Source organism: Ailuropoda melanoleuca, chromosome 17, assembly GCF_002007445.2.
Source record: "Ailuropoda melanoleuca isolate Jingjing chromosome 17, ASM200744v2, whole genome shotgun sequence".
Classification (NCBI taxonomy): domain Eukaryota; kingdom Metazoa; phylum Chordata; class Mammalia; order Carnivora; family Ursidae; genus Ailuropoda; species Ailuropoda melanoleuca.
The window spans coordinates 31,737,388-31,763,844 of record NC_048234.1 but is presented as its reverse complement, the minus strand read 5'-3'; the positions used below and the strand labels follow the sequence as shown (position 1 = coordinate 31,763,844).

At 42.5% G+C, this 26,457-nt stretch overlaps 1 protein-coding gene across 1 annotated transcript in view; it reads left to right on the top strand.

Moving 5' to 3' along the window:
- GNAQ (G protein subunit alpha q) overlaps window positions 1-26,196 on the top strand; it is a 176,037-nt gene extending 149,841 nt beyond the window's left edge. The window contains exons 5-6 of the mRNA XM_034647080.1: window positions 10,704-10,857; window positions 21,930-26,196. Of these exons, the coding sequence (XP_034502971.1) occupies window positions 10,704-10,857; window positions 21,930-22,120 (345 nt within the window). The 3' untranslated portion in view covers window positions 22,121-26,196. The remainder of the gene's footprint in view (window positions 1-10,703; window positions 10,858-21,929) is intronic.
- The last annotated feature ends 261 nt before the right edge of the window (window positions 26,197-26,457 follow it).

The window sequence follows — 26,457 nt, the reverse complement described above, 5'->3', positions numbered from 1 at the left end:
CCTGGGTGGCACAGCGGTTAAGCGTCTGCCTTCAGCTCAGGGCGTGATCCCGGCGTTGTGGGATCGAGCCCCACATCAGGCTCCTCTGCTATGAGCCTGCTTCTTCCTCTCCCTCTCCCCCTGCTTGTGTTCCCTCTCTCGCTGGCTGTATCTCTCTCTGTCAAATAAATAAAATAAAATAAATCTTTAAAAAAAAAAAAAAAAAGAAATAGCAGAGCTATTTAATCTGATTTCAAACATGCTCCAGAAAACCTCTTTGAGACGCTCAACATTCAAAATGACAAAAATTGCGAAAAACTAAAATGCTTAATAACTGCAATATATGAAGAGTTCATACAAACCTATAACTAAACACTAACAGCAAAAAACATGACCAGTTTTCATTAGCAAAGGCATGAGCAGACAATTCACAAAAAGGGAAAATACTACCAGTTAGTAAATCTACTGGAAAATGTCCCCCCTCACTGATAACCAAAGAAATTCAAACCAGGACAGTGAGCTATCATTTTTTTCACCCTGTCATGTGATATATCCTTTCATGACACGTGCCATTTGATATAAAAAATATTTGGAAAGGCTAGAACTCTCTTCCTGAGAGGGAACGGTAAAACGAGCAAGTGCACACACTACTACAGGGTGCCTAAGTTCACTCACCCCCTCTAGAAAGCCGTCTCATAGTCCGTTAGCAGGAGACTTAAACTTTGTAATGTACTTTGATGTGCCGTTATAAAGAAAATTTTCAGGGGCACCTGGGTGGCTCAGTCCGTTAAGCATCTGACTCTTGATTTCAGCTCAGGTCAGGATCTCAGGGTCGTGAGATGGAGCCCTGTGTGGGGCTCTGCGCTGGGGGTGGCGTCTGCTTGAGATTCTTTGTCCTCGCCCTCTACCCCTCTCCCACTTGTGTGCACTCTCCCTCTCTAAAAAAATTGTAATAATTTTTTAAAAGTTAAAAAAAAAGAAAATTTCACAATGAAAATCTATATACAGAGTTGTAAATTATAATATTTATAATAGTGCAATTTTTACAACAGGGATATAGTTAAGCTCACCTTAACTTTGTGAAACTCTTCAAATATTTATGAATTTTAAAACAAAAATGCTTAAGATATCATATGTTGAAAGCAAAATATAGGATATATTTTATATACAAAATAATCACAGTCCTTTATAACTGCATGTCTAATATGGTAGCCACAGATCCCACATGACTCATGTTTAAATAAAATTTAAAAGTTACTTCCTCAGTTGCATTAGCCACCCTTCAAGTGCTCAGTAGCTACAGGCAGCTGGTGGTTTCTCAGTTGGACAGTACAGGCCCAAAAATGACTTTCCATTATCTCAGAAAGTTCTTTCAGACAGCACTGATAGAAAATAACCCCTAAAGCCACATAGTTCAAAGACTGGAAAAAGTTAAAATTGGAAAAAAACAACAATAGTTTTATGTGGGCAGTTCAACCAGGGGATTTTTTTTTTCCTTTTAGTTTTTAAATGTTCTACCATGACCATATTAATTTTATAATGGAAAAAAATCACTAGGCTTTATTTTAAATATTTTTTTTAAAGTGTAGAAAATGAACATAGGATAGCTTGGGGAAAGCCAACTGAAATTTTCTCTCTAGAGTTATTTTTGTTGCTGCTGTTCACATTCAGGTCAGATCAGAATTTCAGAAACTTAGGTCCTTAGGGAATGGGGCACCATGGAATTGGTATTCAGTCTTGGAAAAGTTTGCACACAGCATAATTCAGAATTCCCATACCACCATTTCCTGTTTGCTGTTCTTCACAGTTCCACACAAGTGGGTCACAAATGGAGCCTTTTAGCCTTAACTTGAACATTAAACGCCCCCCTGTGTCTTAAAAATGATGCTCAAAGAAAAGAGTCATCATGTCTATGGGAATAATCCACGTTTTCTTCTTTGTTATCCATTTTAAGTTAATTTGTATCTGGTTCTGGCTAAATCTAGCAAAGAGATAACCAGGTGGACCTCAGTAAATGAGCTACTGACCTTGATGCAGTGGGAACATTGGCTTATTCAGCCAGGTTGTGCCTCTAGATTCTTGACACGTGCTGACGGGTCCACTGGGGCCTCAGAGTTAGAGGCCAACCTCTCAAGAGTCAGCCACGTTCTGTAGGTCTGTCCGGTTGTTTCCTTGACGCTTTTGATAGCTGGCCCAGTGCATGGCCCCCCAAGTTTGTTGCTGAAATATTTTATGTGAATGGGGACATAACCCAAGGAGTTAATGATAGGTTGAGAGGCTGAATAAGTTATTCTTCTGTCTAAACTTTGCAGGTAAATCTATATCTTAATTATGCAAAAAATTTGTAAGTCTTCTCCAATTAGCTCTAATAAAAACAAAGAAATCATAGTCATCCACTTAAACAAGTTTGAAATACGGGAGTTAACTGGTCTTTATGAGAGTTAGGCTGGAAGAAATGCCTGGTGAACCAGCTAAGGGAAATTATCTGGTGCCTAGGTATTTAGAGGAGGGCAGGGAGTCACAATTAAAGTGACAGCATATGGGAGTTAAGTTTGTGGTACGATAGAGCAATTTTTGAGAAGGACAGGTGGGGTGTGTGAGGACAGCTGCTTTTGGCCATGGGGCATCATGTCCAAGAGCAAGGAAGTGGTGATCTCTCCTGAACCACTGGCAGAACTGTCCAAAGACGGTGACTCGGGCTATTGGGTATGAATGGAGTGCAGGAGAGATGGGAGGAAGGTCAACAAATGGAAAAGTCAATGAGTGAATACTCAAGGCATTAAATACCAAAATCCTGACTCAGTAAGTGAGGGGTAGTATAAGAGAAGGAATTTATGTATATAAGTTAAGGATAGACATTGGATCACTGACATGTAGCATAAAATTAGTAGGACGATGGAGCATAGGGTAATTGTAAGTAGAAAGATCAATGTGCTGTAAAATAGTGTTTGCAAGGAGGCCGCTACTTGATCACTTGACTGAAGGAAAACACTAGAAAATATTAAAGGACATAGTCCCATCTTCCCTAGGTTTCTAGGACCGAGGGCTTCCACATCAGAGGGGTTAAACTTTTGTCGTGGCTTTCTCTTGCCCGTCTTGAGGCCCTCTGTTCTCTTTAGCTGAGGGTTTGACCATCTCCCTCCAGGCTCTCTTTCTGCCCCTCCTTTCCCCCCACTTTTCTTCTACAACCCACTCTGGTTTGCATCAGTTCACTTCCCAAGGGCCTGGTCTGTCCCCTCATCTCATTGCCTAGAAGCCTCAGACCTGGAGGTAACAGGCAAATATGCTCTTTCTTTGCTTCTCTAAACATCCTGTACAGTAGAATACATTGACTCATAGGCAGAAATTATAATAGTAAAACCTTCAGGAGCTGTCTTCAAGCCTGGAGTGTATGCCAAATTCGATCTCAAATAATCATTGCAAAGATTACGAAAATTATGGCGGAAATTCTGTCTGTCCAGCTGTGTTTAGTATCCTTATTATTTCTACTCCTACCGTCTGATTTGGATGGCAGAGGTAGAAAGGCTAGGGTGCCGTCTTTAATTATTTGTCATTCCAGCTGCTCCATTTGTATAGTGTATCTGTTTTCTTGGTTTGCTCGGGGGTTGAGAGTATTGAACATTTTAGGCCTTTCGAAGATACTCTGCCTTAATGTATGGACAATCGGAAGAAACATTTCTCTAAGTGGGCAATTGGCAGAAACCTGAACGATTTTCCAGTTTCTTATAAATCAAATCTGGACTTGAAAACATGGATAGATTAACTTTGTGCAATTCCAGGGAGTAGAAAGATTTCGCTAGATTTATAGTTTGGCCAAGGATTTGAGGTAAGCAAATTGCCTTACCAAGAGGTTCCTTTGCAGCGATTTGCCATCTCTGATAGTGGCCTTCATCGCAGGCTGTCGTGTGCTGGGGTCACTACACTTTGTATGCGTTGTCTCCCAAACTTTGGGGAGCTATGAGGAAACCGAGGTCCAGTCACTTCCCCAAGGTCATACACGTATTTGAGACACAGCCACCTTTCAAGCCGAGGTTCCCAGCCCACAGCACTGGCCCTTCCCTCCCCCACCACCCACCAACAACAGGAGCTTGGCGCAGAACAGGTTTTGAATTCTCTCATAGCATTGATATCAGATAGGACACACAACTTTTGGGACACCAAGTCCAACACGCCAAGCTTTTTCCTAAGTCATCAAAGGAGGAAAGAAATATGCAGAAGACCAGCTTGCAAATGTTTTTTCATAAGGCTTTGGAGTCACTGTCTTTTGAGTTGTTGTGTTTATTTACCCGGTTGACACATACCAATGAAATATCTGAAAGAACATTTCCTAATTCCCTGTTAAAGATGTGAATTTTTCCAGTGTTTTAAAAAAGGATTGTTTGATAAGCTACAAATGACCGTTTTAATTCAAATTCTACATTATCATGGGTCATTCCATTAAAACTATCTTGCTTGTTTAAAATAATGACCCTGAGTAGGGTTGATTTATAAGGTCCTCTTGAATGAGTTACATCTGAGAAGAACTCGTGAAGCTTGCCAGAGCAATTCAAAATGCAGAGTGGTATTTAAAGTGTAGTGTTGTATGAATTCCTGAAGCATAAAATCCTATGTTGTGATGATCTCCTTTCCAGATCAATGTCAGAAGCAGAAATGGTGTCGATGAAAAGGTCCCCAGTGTCAGGTGCCTTGGCTGCACATTCTCCATCATGTGCCAGTAGATAGAAGGAAGCCCTGGGGACTCCCTGAAATCGCAGTGGAGTGTGGGTGTGTGGCCAGCAGTGTCTTAACCTGGAACTCTGAAGACCTGGGTCCAGAAATATCATAAAGCATGATCAATGCGTGTTACTTCACAGACATGCTGATGTATGTGCACTTCACTAAGTCCAGCGTATGGCTTTGGCCTTGTTAGCAGAAAGTCCAGGGATCACAGAATCACAGCGTTGGGCACACCAGCTATGAACACAGAATCCTAGCCCCCTGGCCATTTTCTGGCATTTATTAGTGCATTTGGGGATCACTCAGCTCATCTGTATCTCCAATACTGAAGGGCATCTCTGAGCCCTGGAAAGCTTCACTCCAGTTTCTCCAGGGTACATGGGACCTGGGGGGACAGCTGGGTCCAGCTGATGGAGGACTGTCAGCCCTCAGTGAACTGTTGTGCATTTTTATGTCTTAACTGTAAAGTTTTGCATTTCAAGGCTGCGTCCTAAATCTCATGGGAAACATAAATCAGTGTGGTTGATCAACCCATTAGTAAGAGGGAAAAATACCCACAGGGAGAGGCAGGCAAGGGGGTGGCTTATATCAGGGACAAGAGTTAAGGGTCTTGGTAAAGAAAATAAGTGGATTTTATGAGAAGAACATGGATGTATTGGCAAAATAATGAGGAGTTGCTGAAGTTCTAGAAACGGACGTTCCAATCTCTGGTTTGATGCTAACTTTTGTCAGAGGACATGCCAGCTTGGCAGGGGCTAGTAAGGAGCCGTGGCCTCCTGAGCCAGCATCAGCGCTCTGTGACCGCAGGGCCACAAAGGCTGCAGACATGGAGGAGTGTCCCTTTGGGCCCACTGGTAATATTTCATGCAGGGATTGGGGCCAGGTCAGAGCCGAACAAAGCCAGCCTCCAGTTGGTTTCTTGGGCCATGTCCACGGGATCCGGCCTCTTCCTCCAGGGAAGGGAGTTTTGCACAAGAGCCAAAAGGAAAGCAGTGGCCTCCTAGCTCCAGGCAAATAACTGCCTCTCGTTAAGCCACACATGAGCGGTCTGGTGGGGTTTCCTGTGGGAACTTACTACCTGCCAGCCCTGGAAACAAGCAGGACTGCAGACATGGCAGGTTACATGAGGGGAGCGACGGAGGCTCAGAGAAGTTGTTATGTTGCACCTTAAGATGCAGATGAGGAGGAAATGTTTCCTGTTCTCAATGTGGAGACTTTTCTTAATGCCCAAGTTACAGCCATCAGAAGCCCTGGTGAGCTACCCTACGCAGAATTCCCACACATCTCCTCACACGTGGTGGGTTCAGATTCTCCTTGGCTTTGCTTCTGTTCTCCTTTCCTCCTTGTAATCTCTGTCCATCGAGGTTCAACTCAGAACTACCTTTGCTTTTAAGCCTTCCCCAGTGAAACCTTTCCGTCTCATGTGACCCCAGCCTCTTCTGTTTCCTGCTCCTACGGCCGTATCACATGGACCTGTAAACACACATTTATGCTCCTGTCTTAGTCCGTCCTCCAGGACACCGTCCAGCGCACCTTCATTCCCAGCTTGTAGCAAACCCTGTGTGTGTCCAGGAACGGTGGGCAAACAAGGAACAGGACAGTCTGTGCACGGCGGGGGTCGGGGGGCTGGAGGCAGGCAGGGGCTGTTGATCTGGGTCTTGAAGGATTAGGAGCGAGGACTGCATTACTGGCCACAGTCAGGAACGTGCAGCCAGTCTGTGTGACAGCAGTGACACGGAGTCTGTTTTTGTGAGGAGGAAAACATTTGTGTAGGAGTTCAGGCTGGAGGTGTGCGTTGAGGTCAGGCTGTGCTGAGTGATGAGTGCCCGAATGAGGACCTCGGGGTTTTTACCCAGAGGCTGTGTGAGCCATGGGTTAGCAGGGATTGCACAAAACAGCAGTGTTTGCTTGGAGATTGGGGGTCTTGAGAATCCATTTGAAGTATTTGAAGATGAGGTGTGTAAGACCCCTCGCTGATGGTTTGAGCAGGGATTTTTCTGATGATCTTGCAGGGGAGGACACTCCCTGGTCACAGTCTTTGGCCTGTGATTACAGAGTGGAGAGCAGGAGCCGGTCCTTCTCCCAGGGCCCTGGGTAGGGGTGAATGCTTTTCAGTTTAGGGTGTTACCCCTTGATCGGTGCCAGCCCCCAGGAGGAGTAACTCACCTGATCGGCATCGTCTTAGTCCTTTTGGGCTCCTGTGACAAAACACTACAGATAGATGGCTTATAGAGTGCCGGAGGCTGGGAAGTCCAAGATCAAGGTGCGAGCAGTGTCGATGTCTGGTGAGGGCCTCCTTCCTGGTTCAGAGGACTGGCTCCTCACTGTGTCCTCACATGGCAGGAGGGGGTGAGGGAGCTCCCTGGCACCTTACGGGGCACTGATCCTCGTCGCCTTCTGTGGGCCCCACTGCCTAACATCATCACATTGGGGGTTAGGATTTCACTTTCCTAAGGGCACTGATCCCATTCTCAGGGGTTCTAGTCTCATGACCAAATCAGCTCCCGAAGGCCCTACCTCCGAAACCTATCACATCAGGGGGTAGGGTTTCAACATGAATTTTGGAGAAACACATTCAGTCTTTATCAAGTGTTGGCAAGACTGGCATTTCTGGGGCCACATTTAACTTCAGGCACCGAGCTCCCTCGCGGCCTGTCCTCAGTCTGTCCTCAGATGCCGCTGCATCTCTCTCTGCGTCCTCTGTTCCAGCTTCGTCACCTCTTGTCACCCTTCATTGGGAAAGACACTTGCTTTCAGTTTGGGAGAAGTTGTAGGTTGGGGTGCCAAGAAGTCAAGAGTCTTTTTCAGTCATGGGCAGAGGCCGGGCCTGCCCCAGTCATGAGGAGCTGTGTCTGGGAGAGTAAAACCTTGACTAGAATCGTTTTTGACTCAGTTGCTTCAAACGCCAGAGAAGGTGGCTGTGGTGAGCAGCCCCCAGCTAAAGACCGCCGTTAAGCCTGTCTCCAGAGGCAGACAGAACCTCACTGTTTCTCCTCGTCAGTCTTCCACGCATCCCCTGCACCGCTGTTTCGTTTCCTCCTTGAAATCCCATGGCCTGGCAAGTTCCTAAAAAGCAAGTGCCACCAAGCCTCCCGGGACATGCTGTTCCCCCACGGATTGCAGTTTTCCTGAGCAAAGTGGATTATGCCTCCTGCTGTTCACGTTCCACCACCTTGGGAGGCATCGTGAAAAATCTCATTTTGTTCATTTAGGATTTAGTGCAGGGGCTTTGATGTGTAGCATACAGGTTTATACACGTTCCCCCATGGCACGGGGCAGACGGGGGGATGGCCCATAAGGAATCTTCACTGTGGAGTAAATGACTGCTCAGAGCGCTCAGTCAGGATCTTAACTGAGCAAAAACTAAAAAGAGTGAAGGTGGCGTGGTTAGGTTTTCATCACAGGACCTGCACTTCTTACGCAAAAATGGAATTTGTCCTTGTCCTGCCTTGTACCTTCCAACTGCTAGTGTGCCCTGTGCAGCAGCCGCAGCCCCATCTGGGAGCTTGCTAGAAGTGCACAGTCTCAGGCCCCACCCCCACTGAATCCGAATCCCTGTCTTAACAAGGTCCCCCGGTTAGTCACAATACACATCAAGTTGGAGGAGCCCTCCTGGAGCCCCAAGCTTCACAAAGCTGAGCTGGAGAGGAATCTCCCGGAGGGCTAAGTGAGAACACAGGTTCCTGGGGCCCAGGCTGAGATGGAGCTTGTAGACCTAGTCAGAGGTACAGTGATACGGACCCTGCCGGTCAGCTGTCCACTTGGTTGCTTTCCGGCTTGTCCCCAAATCAGAAGCTCCAGTCCCAGTCCACACACAGGTTATGGTAAATGGTAAATAGCAAAGAGGGTCTCCCAACTGCACGCATAGGCAGGGCTTCAGTGAGACCAGTCCAATCAGTGGCCCTGCTTCCAGAGTGGCCCTGAGTGCAGTCACACTGGGCACAGATGGACAACCAGCTGGACAAGTCATCCCTGGAACATGGTGCTGGGCTCAGTCCATTCTCCTGGCCACCGTCCTGCAGGCTGGTACAAGGTCCTTCCCAGCAGACTCCACCTGGAGCTTGGGAGTTCCATCTAGTCCAGTCTTGAAACTCTTAGATCTCGGGAACCTCCTTTACTATGAACTCAGCACCACTCTCCCTTTTCTGTCTCCTCTCAGGGTCTAGTCCTATACCTTTGAAGGACTCCAACCAGAAAAGGGCCAAAGAGAGCCCTGGCCCTGGGGGTCCCATCACATCCTTTCTGGAGAATGCTAACTATAGTAACTTTCTAATGGAGACTCACTGGTTGATGCCAGTGTGCCCATACCCACCTTTTAAACAGGTCTTCTTTGAAGACCACAGTATGCCTTTCTAGAATTTCTTTAGCCATAAAGAAAAAAAAAAAAATGTTAACTCTCCCATCAGGAATGTCACTATTTAATTTAACCTTCCTTAGAGTCTTTTAAAATTCTTTTAGTTCTTATTAGGGCCTTTGCTGCTCTTCAGTCCTGAAATTTTCACCCTATAAAATCATAGACTCCAGACATGATTTCTTAGTGAATATTGTTTCTGGGGGTTAAAATTTTGCCACTGATGATAATAACCAGTAAAAGGCATATAGATAAATATATTTTTCAAAGCCATGCATATCATTTACATAAAAGAGAAATGTATGCAGTGAAATAAACATTGTCCCTTGAGCCATGAAGTCACCTTTCCCTTTTTCACTCCCACAGTGCATTAGTATTTGAATAAGCAATTATAGGCAGGAAGTTTAAAGGTTGAAGAGATTGGTGATCACCTGCTTTACAAGACTTGGGAAAGATCTCTTTTTGAAAAGTGGGTCTTTTCAACCTGATTTGAGTTGGCACACTTTACAGAAGGAAAGAACAAGACAGTTTAATGTCTAGAAAAGTTTCCTTGGTGAACTGAGTTTCCTGGAGATTTTCTGGAACTGCAGTCAAAAGGTTATGCAGGAGAGTGCGTTTGGCCTTTGTAATCCTGTGCTGTGAAACTTAGGGAACCTTCTACATCGTGAAGTCAGACTCTGAGCAGAAAATGTTAACAGCTTGAACCCCTAGTCTTCATGGTCATCCCTGAAATATCATTTATTCATTCACCTCTTTTTGGAAATTTGGGAGGGGGGATGTATCCAGGTATATCCATGGTAAGTATTTTATATAAAAACAGAAGAACACAGCTCAGACTAGCGTCAAAACTAAAGGATACCTACTGGCTGATGTTGCTGAAAATCCAGAGGCAGAACCAAGTTCAGGCACAGTTTGACCAAGTAGTTAAAAGCAGGTGAGCAGGACCTGGTTTTTCTGTTTCGAGATGGTTGTCAGAAGTCTTACGGGTACATACATTTCTCTTTTATGTCCTCATCCACATTCTGCATGAAATCAAGGTTCTCTCTTCCAGAGTTCCCAGCGCAAGTCCTGGGGTTGATGGGACCAGTTGAGCTGCTTGGCTAAACTGATGACCATGTGATGTTCCAAGTAATGTGGGGCCTGGATTTGGGGCCCTGCCTTGAAGCAAGCTGGGAACCATGGGGATAGGATGCTGTAGCTTAAACAACCAGGCTCCCCCCTGGGAGCAGTGGAGGTGGGCTGAATCCCAGGCAGTGTTTTCACTTACCAGAAACTTGGTCATCACACATAGCCCTCAATCAGGGGGCTGGAAAGTCTTACCTGCATGGCCAGGAAGAAGTGTTCCTGTGCACCAAGGCTTTTGTATCCCCAGGCAAAGGAGGGCTCTCCCAAGTCTGCTGCCTTTTCTTGACCTGGGGCTGGGAATGACCTAGCGGTGAGTGTGTCTGTCGGAGGAAGAGCTGGTCACCTGCTTGTCAATCTGAGAGCTTACTTAATGAAAGAGCTGATGGGTGTCATGAACCCTTTGCATGTCAATCCTGATAAAAGCAGCTAACATTTGAATGCCTGCGGAAGATGGGTTGCACTTCCAAAACAAACAGTACACGGATGGACTAATCATCTAATCCATGCCTTGTTTTTCTGATTTCTTTTTCAGAACCGAATGGAGGAAAGCAAAGCACTCTTTAGAACAATTATCACGTATCCCTGGTTCCAGAACTCCTCGGTTATTCTATTCTTGAACAAGAAAGATCTTCTAGAGGAGAAAATTATGTATTCCCACCTAGTTGACTACTTCCCGGAATATGATGGTAAGTCAGCAGTAGCTGGGGATATGTTTGGCCCCCCAGCCAATGCGAGAGCAGACACGGTGCCTCTCATCGTTGCCGCCTTTGCCTGCAAAGCCTGTCTGTGTGATTGATGAAGTACAAACAGTTGTTCGCCCTGCTCTTTAAGGACCTGAAATGTTTCAACCCCCTGACAATGCTGAAAGCAATAGCAAAAGAAAACAACTTACGTGTTTGGAAATAAGTGTATCAGAGGAGGGAACAGTCCCACAGCTTTGAACAATGGTGTAGTTCCCTCTTTTGTTCACAGGCTGCTTGCCTCTCTATGCAAAGAGAACAGAGTTTTGTGTCAAGAGCCCATGCTCTGAAATCACTCTACCCAGGTTGACGTCCCAGTTTTGATACTTTGTAGAACCATCATCAAGTCACTTCATCTCTCAGGATTTTCGGATCAAACTCATGTGATTGCTTTATAGGCTACAATAGATCCTTGATACTGGACACATGATGAGTGGTAGGAAATATTTATTTGGGGAGGGCACTGCATGACCTGATACAGTCCTGTCGTCCTTCGGGACGGCCCCGACTCCCACACTCTTCTGATAGCACTTAGAATCCATAGCACCTGCGTCAGTGCTAGCATGCATTTGCATAATTTACTTCTTATAAACACTCCTTACAAACACATCTTATCACCCAGCTAGACTGTGAAATCCTCAATGACTGGATAGGACACCCAACCATTCTGAGAAATACTTGTTGATGGGTAACAAAATGCACCCACACCAAACCTCTCTGACCCAAGCGAGTCGCAGCCCCTGCTCCCAAAGAGCTTTTATGGCAGGGGACACATACGCGCTGGAATCTAGATTAGGAGTGGCAAACTATGGCTTGCTGCCTATTTTTATAAAGTTTTATTGAAACAGCCACACCCATTCATTTACACACTGTTTCTGTGCTTTAACAGCACAGTGGAGGAGCTGTGACCTACTGAAGGGTCCACAAAACCTAAAATATTTACTGTCTTGGGCCCTTTCTTTAATTGAAATATAGTTGACCCACAAAGTTACATTAGTTGCAGGTCTGCAACATAGTGATTCAACAAGTCCATGTGTGACGGTACGCAGTGCTCACAAGGGTAGCACTCTTCTGTCACCATACAATGTTGGTGACTGTGTTCCCTATGCTGGACCTCTCATCCCTGGGCTTGATTCATTCCACAGCCGGAACCCTGTATCTCCCACTCGCCTTCCCTCATTTTGCCCATCTCCCCAACCCCTCCCCTCTGGCAGCCATCCGTTTTAGGTATTTACGGGTCTGTTTGATTTTTTTTTTTTTTAAAGATTCCACATAAGTGAAATCATACAGTATTTGTCTTTCTGTGACTTGTTTCACTTCACATTATACTATCTCTGTCCATGTTGTCTCAGTGGCATGATCTCTTCTTTATGGCTCTGTAATATTCCAGAGAGAGGGAGAGAGAGAGAGTGTGTGTGTGTGTGTGTGTGTGTGTGTGTGTGTACGTACCGCATCTTCCTTATCCATTCTTCTGTTGATGGACACTTAGGTTGCTTCTGTGTCTTGGCTATTGTAAATAATGCTGTAAATGTATGCACAGGGGTGCATGTATCTTTGGACATTAATGTTTTCGTTTTTGCTGGGTAGTAGAATTACTGGATCATAGTAATTCTATTTTTAATTTTTTGAGGAATTTCCAGACTGTTTCCACAGTGGCCACACCAGTCTGTAGGCCTACCAACACTGCAGGAGGGTTCCTTTTTCTCCACATCCTCACCAACACCTGTTGTTCCTTGTGTTTTTTATTTTACCCATTCTTTCAGGTGTCAGGTGATACCTCCCTGTGGTTTTAATTTGCATTTCCCTGATGATTAGGGATATTGAGCATCTTTTTATGTACCCGTTGGCCACTTGCATGCCTTCTTTGGAAAGAGGTCTATATTCAGTCCTCTGTTCATTTTTAATCAGATGATCTGTGTTTTTAGTGTTGAGTTTTGTAAGTTCTTTTTATATTTTGGATATTAAACCCTAATCAAATATATCATTTGTGAAAATCAACTTCCATTCAGTTGGTTGGGGTTTTTTGTTTTGTTTTGTTGAAGTTTTCCTTCACTGTGCAGAAGCTTTTTATTTTAGTATAGTTTTGATAGGGTTGGTTTCCATTGCTACAGGAGACATAGCTGGAAACACATTGGTAAAGCCACGGTCAAAGAGATTACTGCCTGTGTTTCTTTCTAGGAGTTTTGTGGTTTCAGGTCTCAAATTTAGGTCTTTAATCCATTTTATTTTTGTATATAGTGCAAGAAAGTGGTCCAGTTTCATTATTTTTCATGTAGCTCTCCAATTTTCTCAGCACCATGTATTGGAGAGACTGTCTTTTCCCCATTGTGTATTCTTGCCTCCTTTGTCACAGATTAATTGACCATGTGGGTGTGGGTTTATTTCTCAGTTCTGTTCCATTGATATATATGTCTGTTTGTGCCAGTACCATAGTGTTGTGATCACTGCAGTTTTGTAGATATGGCATTGTGATACCTCCAGCTTTGTGGTTCTTTCTCAGTTGTTTTGGCTATTCGGGGACTTTTGTGTTTCCATATAAATTTTAGGATTGGTTGTACTCTATCTGTGAAAAATGCCCTTGGTACTTTGATAGGGATTTTATGGAATCTGTCAATTGCTTTGGGTAGTATGGACATTTTTAAGGATATTAATTCTTCCAATCCAGGAGCATGGAAAATCTTTCCATTTGTTTGTGTCATCTTCAGTTTCTTTCATCAGTGTTTCATAGTTTTCAGAGTACAGATCTTTCACCTTCTTCATTAAGTTTATTCCTAGGTGTTTTATTATTTTTGGTGCAATTATAAATGGGATTGTTTTCTGCATTTCTCTTTCTGCTACTTCATTATTATTGTATAGAAACGGAACCAGTTTGTGTGTACTAATTTTGTATCCTGCAGCTTTTACTTATTCTAATTTTTCAGGGGAGTCTTTAGGGTTTTCTATGTATAGAAATACGTTGTACAAATAATGACAGTTTAACTTCTTCCTTACCAATTTGCATCCTTTTATTCCTTTTTCTTGTCTGATTGCTCTTGCTAGTACTTGCAGTACTATATTGAATAAAAGTAGTGAGAGTGGACATCCTGAATTTAGGGAAAAAGTTTTTCCCCATTGAGTATGATGTTAGCTGTGGGTTTTTCATATGTGGCCTTTATCATGTTGAGATATGTTCCCTCTTAGCCTATTTTGTGGAGGGTTTTCATCGTGAACAGATGTTGAATTTTGTCAGATGCTTTTGCTGCATCTTTTGAGATGGTCATATGGCTTTTATCTTTCATTTTGTTGATGGGATGTATCACATTTATTGATTTGTGAATATTGAACCACCTTTGGATCCCTGGAATGGATCCCACGTGACCATGGTGAATGATCCTTTTAATGTATTGTTAAATGTGGTTTGCTAATGTTTTGTTGATTTTTGCATCTAAGTTCATCAGAGATGTTGGCCTTTAGGGGGGTTTTTTTGGTCATGACTTTGGTTTGGGTAGGAAGGTAATGCTGGCCTTGTAGAGTATTATTTGGAAGCTTTCCTTCCTCTCCTATTTTTGTAATAGATTAATACAATCGAGTCAGAAGAGAGATTTTTTAAATGTTTGGCAGAATTCGCCTGTGAAGCCATTTGGTGCTGGACTTTTGGTTTGTTGGGAGTTGATTACCAATTCTATTCTGTTACTAGTAATTGATCTGTTCAGATTTTCTGTTTCTTCCTGATTCAGTTTTAGAAGATTATATGTTTCTAGGAATTTATCCAATTCTTACAGGTTATCTAGTCTGTCAGCATATAATTTTTTGTAGTAGTCTCTTATAATCCTTTGTATTTCTGTAGTTGGTTGTTACTTCTGTTTCTTTATGAGTTTGACTAAAGGTTTATCAATTTTATCTTTTCAAAGAACCTGCTCTTGGTTTCATTGATCTTTTCTATTTTTTAGTCTTTCATTTATTTCTGATCTGATCATTATTATGTCCTTCTTTTTACTAAATTTGGGCTATCTTGGTTCTTCTTCTAGTTCATATAGGTGCAATGTTAGATTGTTTGAGATTTTCGTTTCTTGAGGTAAGACTATCATTATAAATTTCCCTGCTTTTGCTGGGAAACTGCTTTTGCTGTGTATCAAAGATTTTGGCCCTTTGTGTTTTCATTGGTCTCTGTGTATTTTTTAATTTCCTCTTGGATTATTTTTATTGACCCATTGGTTATTTAGTACCATGTTGTTTGGCCTCTATGTGTTTTGGTTTTTTTTTTTTTTCTTCAGTTTTTTTTTTCCCCTTGTTGTTGATTTCTAGTTTTATACCATTGCAGACAGAAAAAATGCAAGATATGATTCCAGTCGTCTTAAATTTATTGTGACTTGTTTTGTGATCTCTCCTGGAGAATGTCCCATGTGCATTTGAAAATGTGTATTTTTTTGTTTTCGGATAGAATTTCTGAATGTATCTATACATGTATATATTTCTATATACATCTGATCTAACGTGTCATTCGAAAACAGGGTTTCCTTGTTGGTTTTCTGCCTGGATCATGTCTCCACTGATGTTAAGTGGGTTTCAGAGTCCCTTAGTATTATTGTATTACTGTCAGTTTCTCTCTTTATATCATTAATATTTGCTTTCTGTATTTAGGTGCTCCAGTGTTGGGTGCATAAATATTTATAATTGTTTTACCTTCTTGATAGACCTCTTTATCATTATGTAATGCCCTCTTTGTCTCTTGTTACAGTGTAGGTTTTAAAGTCTATTTTGTCTCATATAAGTATTGGTACCCCATCTTTTTTTCACTTTCATTTGTATGGAATATTATTATCTGTCCTTTCACATTCAGTCTATATGTGTCTTTAGGTCTGAAATGAGTGTCTTGTAATCAACGTTTAGAGGGGGCTTGGATTTTTTTCTCTATTCTGCCACCCTATGTCTTTTGATGGAGCACTTAGGTCATTTACATTTAAAAGAATTGTTCATAGCCATGTACTTATGGCCATTTTGTTAAATTTTGTTTGGTTGTTTTTATCATTCTGTGTTCCTTTCTTCTGCATTTGCTCTCTTGTGGTTGATGACTTTCTGTACTGTTATGCTTGGCTTTCTTCTGTTTTGTGCATCCACATTATAGGTTTTGTGCTTGCAGTTACCATGAGGTTCATATTAACATCCTAAGTATATAGCAGTCTCGTTCCAGTGGATGTCACTGATGTTTGAACACATTCTAAAAGAACTTTTTTACTCCTTCCTCCACAGTTTATGTAATCCCATTTTACATCTCTTTATTCATAATTTTCTTCTATTATGGCCGTCCCATTTAAAGAAGTCACTTTAATATTTCGTAGAAGAATTCCTTTATCCTCTGTCTGGGAAACTCAGTATCTCTCCTTCAGTTCTGAACGACAGCCTCACCGAGTAGCATATTCTTGATGGCAGCTTTTTCCCTCTTAGCACTTCAGATCTTTCATGCCACTTTCTTCTGGCCTGCTATATTTCTGCCGAAAAATAAGCTGATAGACTTAAGGGGTTTACCTTTCACAGTTAGTTATAACTTTTGGCTTCTCTCTTGCTGCTTTTAAAATTCTCTTTAACCTTTGCCATTTAATTATTGTGTCTGTGGGCCTCATCTTGTTTGGGACTCTCTGTGCTTTCTGAGCCTAAAGGTCTGGTATTTTTTTTCAGGTGGGGGAAGTTTTCAGCTATTGCTTCTTCGACTATGTTTTCTGTCTCTTTCTCTTCTCTTTCTGGCGCCCTGTAATGCAGATGTTTGCTTGATATTATTCAAGAGATCCTTTAACTTATTCTCATTAAAAAAAAAAATTTTTTTTTTTACCGTTCCGCTTGTGTGCTTTCCATCAACCCTGTCTTCCTTATTAATTTGCTTTCCTGCATATGTTTACTATAGATCCCCTCTAGTGTATTTTTCATTTGTTATTGTATTCAATTCGAATTTTTTAAATAAATTTTCTCTTTATTGACGTTCTGAGTTCCTCCCCCCTTCTCTCCAAGCCAGTGAGCATCTTTATAACCATTCAACTCTATCAGGCATATTGCTTAGCTCTGTTTTAGATTTTTTCGGAGGTTTGTCTTATTCTTTTGTTTGGAGCATATTCCTTCGTCTCCTCATTTTGCTTGACTTTCTGTGTTTGTTTTATGAGGTAGGTGGAACAGCTACTTCTCCTAAACTTGATGGAATAGTCTCTTGTATGGTTGTCTGGGGGACCCGCGTAGACCCTGTGTGCCTGGTGACTTCGGCCAGAGCTGTGGCTGGCATGAGCTGGGGACTCCCAGAGCACTCCATGCTGGGATCGCCCTGCTGAGACGGCTGGAGCTGAAGGGAGCATGGACTCGGGCAGTCCTGGGGCTCTAGCACGTTGGCAGAATAGTGAGATCTGAAGCAAGTGCAAACTGGGGGAATCCCAGGACTTTTCATGCAGAGGGTGCCTTGGCAGGACAGTTAAATCTGAAGCAGACACGAGTGTGCATATCCCAGGCAGGACAGCTGAAGATGAAGTAGGTGCAAGCTAGGGGTCCTGGGGCTCTAAGCACAGGTGGTGGTCCCAGGGCACTGTCTCCTGGTCGGAGGGGCTGGTGAGTGCCACAGTTGATGTACCCCTCCACCTTGGAGGTAGTAGGCTAGGGGTACCCTAGCCGGCCTGCTGCCTCAGGGAGCCCTGGGCCCCTAGCCCACACCCCCGCCCTGCCCTCCCACCAAGGTGGCCCCAGCACCGTGCACAGTGGGACCCCTTGATCCATGCTCACTACAGCTTTAGCCATCACACCAAGAGGACGTGGGTGTGAAGCACACCGGAACACTCTAGGCTCCTATCACCTTGGCTGTAGCCCTGAAACCACTGCCTGTGGTGTTCATGCTCTGGGAGGACAGCTGATGTTCAAGTAGGTGCAAGCCAGGGCTTCCCAGGGGGCACTATGGCAGGGTAGCTGGGGCCGAGACAGGCTGCAGGTCTCGGCATCCCAGGGTGCTTCCCACAGGACTCCCCGCGGTGCCTGGGCAGGGCTGCTACAGCCAAGGTGATAGGAGCCTAGAGTGTTCCGGTGTGCTTCGTGCCCACGTCCTCTTGGTGTGATGGCTAAAGCTGTAGTGAGCATGGATCGGGGGGTCCCACTGTGCACGGTGCTGGGGCTATCTTGGTGGGAGGGCGGGGTGGGGATGTGGGCTAGGGGCCCAGGGCTCCCTGAGGCAGCAGGCCAGCTAGGGTACCCCTAGCCTACTCCCTCCAAGGTGGAAGGGCACATCAACTGTGGCACTCACCCGCCTCTCCGACCAGGAGAGTGCCAGCTTCCTCCCTGCCCCTTTGGCAGGTTTGAGGGCTGGTCCCTTTACATGCTAGTTGCCCTTATAACCAGCAGCATTTTTTTCTGTGCCCATGGACAGACAGACCTGCTCATGGAGCCTCAGTACTGTCCCTCTCTGCCACCGTTGGTAGCATTCGGGATGGGGTTCCCCTCATCCCCGTGTCTTCATCTCTCCCAGCATTCTTTGTGTGGTCTCTCCCTCTGTTGTACCGAAGCTGTTCAGTCAGCCCTCAGTTCTTCAAGAGGATTTGCTCTAACAGCAGGTGTAGATAGGGTGTGTCCTGGAGTTTAGGGTCTTCCGATGTCACCATATTGCCCCAGAAGCAACCTTACTCTCTGGTCCTTTACCTTTACAGAAAAAGTGTGTCAAACTCAGATCTAGGTGAGTAGAAGTTAATAGGACAGCTTTGGATGTCACCAAGTTCCAGCTCTGCCTCTTACGGTCATTGTTGGCTTAGACAAGTCTATTCAACTGTTCAGTTTCTTAAGTAGAAAAGAATTGAATAGAATCATATATAAGTCCTTTAACACGGGACCTGGCACAGAGAAGAGCACAAAGCCCCAAAGTGCGTGCTCGAACGATGTACATATGTAACCTAACTGCTTGGTGAATTACATCATCAGCAGTGGTGATCTGCAGGGTTCTCGGTCCAGCAGGTTTCTGTACTTCTAACAGCTCCCCCAGAAAGGTGATTACTTTAAAAAATGAATGTTCAGTTCAGCTTCATAGCTTTCTGTGAAGATACACACACCCTCAAAGGAGGGAGTTTTCCTCCTCTTGTCCCACATGCACCTGGGAGTGCTGGCTCACAGGACGGGAAGGGTTGCATCTTCAGCAAACTGAATTTCCCTTCTCAGACACATCTAGGATTCTAAAGGTTGCCGGATTGGAACAGAAATGTTTGGGGATGTATTAGAGATAGTACTCTCTCTCGTTTCTTCGCTGTGCATGGCCAAGGTCTGAAACCGTGAACATTGTTTGTTACCGTTAATCTCCCCCAACACACACATAACGCACAGAGGCAACTTAGCCACGGAGAAAGAAAAAAAGACGCTTATTCACAAAGCAAACACAGCTGTCGTTGCATACAAAGCCCTTGTAAGATGAGCTACAACTAGAAAAAATTCTAGGCCTATTCTGCAGTGATGTTTTTATAACAAACGTGTTTGTAGTATTATGAATTTCACACTTCCACATTTCTGCACTTACGAGGTCTTAATCATAATGAATGCCATTTCTGTACTTCTTTTCAGGAAGAGAAAGTACCATTTCCACATGGACGTGAATTGCAGAATTGTTCCTGGAGGCCGTGGAATTCTGTGCCTCCTAGGATGGCTATAATGATTTCTTTGTAGTTTGTGTTTATTCAAATCCTATAATTTATGCCTAAAAACGTAACACACCGCAAGTGCCCTTCGCTGAATGCGGTCGCGTCTAGTTCTGATTTTCTTCAGGGTTTAAGCAAAAAGAGCGCTTTTCCCCTCAAATTGGGTAAATACAAAAATCAAAGGGAACTTCCTTCACAAACCAGGAAGATGGGGTTCTTTTATGAAAATTAGAAGCTGCTCCAGCCCCAGCAATCTATTAGTCCTGGTTTTAAATATTCTATTACTGCTGTGGAATTAGTAAATTAATAGTACATCGAGAAAGATGTGACACTGTAATCATGGTGCTTTCAGTTATGATGCCGGCCTTCTTAGTTGCTGACAAAACTTAAAATTCTGGTCACTGAAGTCAAAAATTCAACCATTACCTTTGTAAACTGTGCAAATGGGAATAATCCATTTGCCTTCATGGCTCTTTTCCTCCCTCCTTCTGGCAGGGTTATGGGGGTAATCCCCAGTTTGCAGTAAGGCTGGTTTGAAGAAGTCTTCAAGCTGGTAGTCTAAAATTCATGATGTGTTTTGTTAGAAGTGATAGGCCCTCGGTTGAGTTTTCTAAGATTTCTTTATCCCGATCGATAGATAACAAAAATATTGATAGAAAAAGTGGAAGCTGTGGATCCTGAGAGGGTCTTGTCAGACAGAAGGAAGTGGAAGAGAAGGTGATATCGGATGACCGCCATCTTTCTTAGGATGGAGCTCACTGGAAAAGATGGAAATATATAGGGTCTCACAGACTAAAATATGGATGCTCAATACTTGATAGCTGTGGTGTTTTGATGTTACTAATTAACATTAATTTCAGGATTACATTAATACAGTTATCAGGATCTATTAAATAGGTTTTTAAAACAGCTCTGTTGACCTGTAACTCATATAACCTTGTCATTCACCCCTTTAAAGCACACAGTTTAGGGCTTTTTGATCTATATTTAAAACTATGGTAAAGTATATAACAAAATTTGTCATTTTAACCATTTTAAAGCGTGCAGTTCAGTGGCATTAATTACACTCACAGTGCTGTGCAGCCATCACTATTCCTAAAACTTTGTAACCGTTAAGCAATAGCTCTTCATTTCCCCCTGCCCCCACCTCTGACTAACCTCTGACCTACTTTGTCTCTGTTCATTTGCCTTTCCTAGGTACCTCATATAAGTGCAGTCATACAACATTTGTTCTTTTGTCTGGCTTCTTTTACTTAGCATCACATTTTAAGGTTCATGCATGTTGTGGCAACTTTTCTGTGGCCGAATACTATTCCGTTATGTACTTCCTACCTCTTGTTTATCCGTTCCTCTGTTGATGGCCACTTGGATCGTTTCCACCTTTTTGCTGTTGGGAATCCTGCAGCAGTGAGATTCAGCATCCAGGTAACTATTAGAGTCCCTGTTTTCAATTCCTTTGCATATATACCTAGGAATACAATTGCTGGGTCATATGGCAATACTATGTTGAGCTTTTGGGGGGAACTATCCAGCTGTTTTCCACAGCGGCTACACTATTGTGTTCCCACCAATAATTCATGAGAGTTTCAATTTTTCCACATCCTTGCCCATGCTGGATTTTGTTTGTTTGTTTTTACTGTTTTTTGAGGATAGCCATCCTGGTAGATGTGAGGTGGCAGCTCATTGTGGTTTGGATTTGCATCTCTCCAGTGATGAGTGATGGTGAGTCTCTCTGCCTGTGCTTATTGGCCAGCTGTCGATCTTTGGAGACCAGCCTATTACAGTCCTTTGTCCTTTTTTTTAATGAGGTTGCCTTTTTGTTGCTGAGTTGTAGGCGTTTCTAGTTCCTGAATACGAACCTCTTATCAGATACGTGATTGGCCAGTATTTTCACCCATTCTGTGAGTTGTCTCTTCGCTGTCTTGATACTGATGCACTTTGATGCGCAAACGTTTTTTATTTTGATAAGGTCCAGTTTTTTTCATTTGTTGCCTGTGATTTTGCTGTCCTGTGTAAGACTTAATTGCAGAATTAACCATTCACTCTATCCTGGTAAATATATCACAGTCCTATTTCAGGGCCTCTAGGGCAGTGTTTGGCACGGAAGAGACCAGATAAACCTAAGAAAATCTAAACCAGTCATTCTTATCACCACACGTAGTGCCTCGACAACTACATAAATGTGGCGTGCTCAGCAACAGCGGCAGTCTAGAAGCTACAGGGAGGGCTGGGCAGAGAAGGTGACAAAGAGGAACAGTCGTAAGGTCGTGGTGGGGACAGTGGTGGTAGCAGATCCGACCTACAGCTCCAGGGCATCTTTCGTGCCCCAATAAGCATTTATTGAGTGAAGGCATTACCACATCCACTAACAAACCCTCCCTCTCCTCCCTTGGCCAACAGGACCCCAGAGAGATGCCCAGGCAGCTCGAGAATTCATCCTGAAGATGTTCGTGGACCTGAACCCAGACAGTGACAAAATTATCTACTCCCATTTCACGTGCGCCACAGACACCGAGAACATCCGCTTTGTCTTCGCTGCCGTCAAGGACACCATCCTCCAGTTGAACCTGAAGGAGTACAATCTGGTGTGATTGTGCCTCCTCAGCCCCGCCCTTCCCTCCCCAGGGGGCTAGTGAAGCTGTGCAAGAGGGACTGTGTTTCTGTGGAAAACAATTTGCATAATACTAATTTATTGCCGTCCCGGACTCTGTGAACGTGTCCACAGAGTTTGTAGTAAATATTATGATTTTATTTAAACTGTTCAGAGGAGAAACAGGATGCTGAAGTACAGGCCCAGCACGTTTCCTCTCTCTCTTTTTTTAGGCAAAACCTTGTGACTCAATGTATTTTAAATCCTCAGTCATGCACTCACCCAGATAAGAGTTGTTTCTTTCTCTTTCTTTTTCCTTTTTAATTGAGCAAAACAAAGCTGTTTGCCCTTTGCCCAACCCATACCCCTATCCTGATTTTTCCTGGGTTACAATGGCCTTTACCCTATTCCCAGTCTTGGTCAATTTTTCTCCCAAATGATACAGTCAGGACAGCATCATTTGATTTAAGCCATCAACATCAGCTTAATTGAAATATTTATAGTTTTGCTGAAGGAGTCTAAGTAGTAATACTGTGGTTTTCACTGTATGATTCTGGATACACATATAGAGTTGTTCTGTATAAATATATTGTCTTGCCTCACTTTGGGCTAGGATGACAGATGCCCAGCTTACGGTTAAGTGTCATTTCTTTTGGATTTCTACCTTCAGCCATAGCTTGGTCGCTCAGAGAGATGCACAAGTCAGTAAGGCAAGAGCAGAGATACACAGTTGTTTTTAAATGTCAGGTGCCATGGTCCTTCCACCCTTCCTTATTTTCACCCTCTCTTTAAATTGCAGATGCCAAAAAAATAAATAAATTATATATATATATATGCCAACAGACACTACATTACCCCAACGGCTGCTACCCAGAACCTGTTTCTTAGGTTGTTCTTAGTTTTTCCCCTTCTTGGTTCAGGCTTTTCCTCCTTTTTTTCCCTTACTCTTTGGGCCATAATTTATTATGGGTGTGTGTTGCCAAAGCTGGCTTTTTGTAAAAGCAGAGTAGTGAAAAGGTAAAAGGTAAAAGCCAGTATCCTAAAATGGAAGAGAATAAGACTGTGAATCCTCAAGTAATTGGCTGAGAATGACCCCGAAACAACAATCGGAGACTGTAAATTTGATTGGCTGGGTCCATTCTTTTCTTTGCCCTGAGATCACATTGTTCAGTGTCCATTCCATGCTGAGTGTCCAGATCAGCAATGTAACAAAGTGTCTTTGTGGTAGAACATGAAATCTGCTTCTGTCTCTTCACTTAAAGCCAGTTTTACTCCATGTTCTTTAAGGTCAAGTAGGTCTGCCAAGAACATTGGTTGAGTATTCTGACACCTCTAATTTGCAAAGTTTGAAGTTCCTACTGGTTTACCACCTTTGGGATCTTTTTCAACTGGTGACTGGTTAAGTTGAACCTAAGGAAGGCTTGGGGACTTAACATGAGAGTAACCTGTCCGTGTTCTGTCGAACATGTATTTATGCAACTGAACCTACTAGGAGAGAGATTTGGAGTTCTCTCTGTGCAGTTTTTCAACAAATGCAAAAAAAACCAAAAACCAGAAAACACATGTATTGATGAGCTGGAGTTGAAATATGATTTCAGAAAATAAAGCAAGATTGTTTTAAACCTGTTGGAGAGTAGGAATTAGGCCACGACACTGGTCCTACTCTAAGTATCATACTATTTGGCCCAAGTCGAAACTTCCCCATCAGTCACTCTTTGGGAACAACAAAGGGAAGAGAGAAAATGAATGGCATATTAGGAGTCCAACAAGAGTTCCTAAGTAGTGGTGGAATGTTCTCCTCCTTTACTTTCCCAACCACAAACAACACAGGTTACTTTTTCACTTTGCTCAGAAAGCACCTGTAATTTAATTAAGAACCAGACTGCCTGTAGGTATAGTGCAATTCTGAATGCTCTAATCATTGTACATACATCTCTGTTGAGATTGCAGCATCCATACTGGCTTTGGAATCATTAATTTTTTGGCAGATTGAATGTGCTGTATTGATATGTATCTATGTAATTGTATGTCTTATAGCTAATTCACATTTTGAATAATGTTATTTTATTTACTTTTTTAAGAGAGGAGAATGTAAATTTGTCAGTTTATTTCTGACTAGGGATATTTTTTTTTCCATTTAGAAAAGAAAAAAAAATCTTACTATCGTACAGAGCGGTACTAGCATCGTGCTGTATAAAATCATTTGCACATTCCTGAGTAGAGGTATACTGATAAGACCCAAAGGTAATTTCATAGCAAAATACATAAAATCAGTCGGAGCTTTTATACAAACATGGAAACCAACTTTGTAGAACTTTTGCCATTTGACCTAGGATTGGAATATGAGCTTTTATACAATTCATATTCTTATTTGGCAAATGCACAGTTTAGTATTACCTCTCTGATGGCCTTTATTAGAAAGGCAGTTTTAGAAGCTATTGTGATCCACTAAGGAAATGTTTTAACAGCTAGAGACCACTGCTTGCCTGAAAGGGCAATCTTAAATTTGGTGCAGCAAAAAAAAGAAAAAAAAAAAAAGAAAAAAGAAAAAAAAAAAAGAAAAAGAGAAAAAGGAAAAAAGAAAAAAGAAAAGAAAAAGTCAACAATAACATTTGAAGGCCTACAGTGTGTATAGAGAAAACCTCATCACAAGATCATAAGTGTTACAGTTTTAGGGAATCAAGCTATTCTATTTAATAGAGCTATAGTAGATGTAGTCGATTAAACATGATCTCAAAGCTCGAAGAAGTTGAGCAAACAGGGAGAGATTGTTCTATTTGTCTTTATGAAATTGGGATGGAATTGCTATGCAGAATTGAGGTTTGTGGCTTCGCTGTGTGCCGTAGGGTGCATGACAAGATCCCTTTCTGTCGAGAAAGGAAGAAATTGATCACCCTAGCTGCAGTGATGCATGGAAACCTAATTGTATCCACACTAGTCAATCGAAGCTGAAGGATTTTCTTTTCTGTTTCTTTGTTTGGGGTTTTATTGAAGGGGTTAGGGGCGGGAAGGGATTCTTTTCAGTTTTGTATAAAAACAAAGTTTACTCATGCTTTCTATTATATTGTGATTGCAAGCATTAGAAGCGTGTGCCACTGGACTCCTGCCATTGATGCTCCAGGTAACGGAGGCCCGTGGCGAGTTTTTGGTGACTTGGGCATGTCTTATTCAAAAAGAAAAACACAAACACAAAAACCTTTCTTCAGCATACCAAGGCAAGCAGCCGTTTCATGACTCACTTAACACATTGCAGTGTACCAGTTTACAGATAATTTTCCCTCTTTTGCGTGACATGGCAGTTCCAAACCCACAGAGAATTCCTCATTTGTAAATTGGAGGTTTGTACTATGCCTTACAGAGCTTAAATTCAGAAGTTTGTGCCTCATATCTGAAACAAAGGGAAATAACACACCTATTCAAAAGTCAGTAAATCCCCTCGAAGTTTTTGGGTTTTGTTTTTTTTTTTAAACATTTTCATATAAGGAGCTCTGTTGAATGTCATGAATAGACTGGGGAAAAAAAAAATCTTAGGAACCTGCATATGTTGTTTACTAGCATATGACACCTACAAAAGGTATTCGAAGAACACCTGAAACTTGTATTTTTGTGTGTGTGTGTGGATTAACTAGCAAGCCTACTATTTAAAAAAAAAAAAAAAAGGTAATTTAGCTAAAGGACAATTTACTTTTTGTACTTTAGACTATCTTGACTGTCAAGGTGTATGAACTGTAATTTTAAAATTTATACTGCCACATGATTGTAAATTTTAGTTGTCTTAAGTTAGGAATTGGTAAAAAGCTATTTATGCTGGATTTGGGTCAGATGACTTATTTGCAAAAAAACAATAATAATGGGAAGAAAGGGCTGTATAATGAGATACTGCAAGACTCAGATAGTGGTTGGAAATAACCTTCAAAATTACCCTCAATTTCCCTTTGTTTTCAGTTTCTCAAAAAAAAAAAAAAAACAACGAATGAAATGAAATATAGAATGTTAACCCATGTCAAAATAAAGTGTACCCAAGTATTGTAATGTATATTGCTGCTCTTCTTAAAATTAAATAAGGGTTTAAAACCACTTAATTGGTAATTGACAACATCTCAATTAATACAAACAAGGTGTGCTTGGTATACATTACTATTTTCTTCCAAAGATCTATCTTTGGTTAGAAACACACACACAAATCAAAACTTGTAATATTGTATGTTTATCTCCACATATTTCCAGCATATGTAGCGTTAATAGGTCTGTCCTGGTAACTATGTGTTTGGGATTTCATTTTGGTTCCACCAAATTAGGAAAAGAAGTGGCTTAGTTGTGTGTGACTAGTTAGAGATT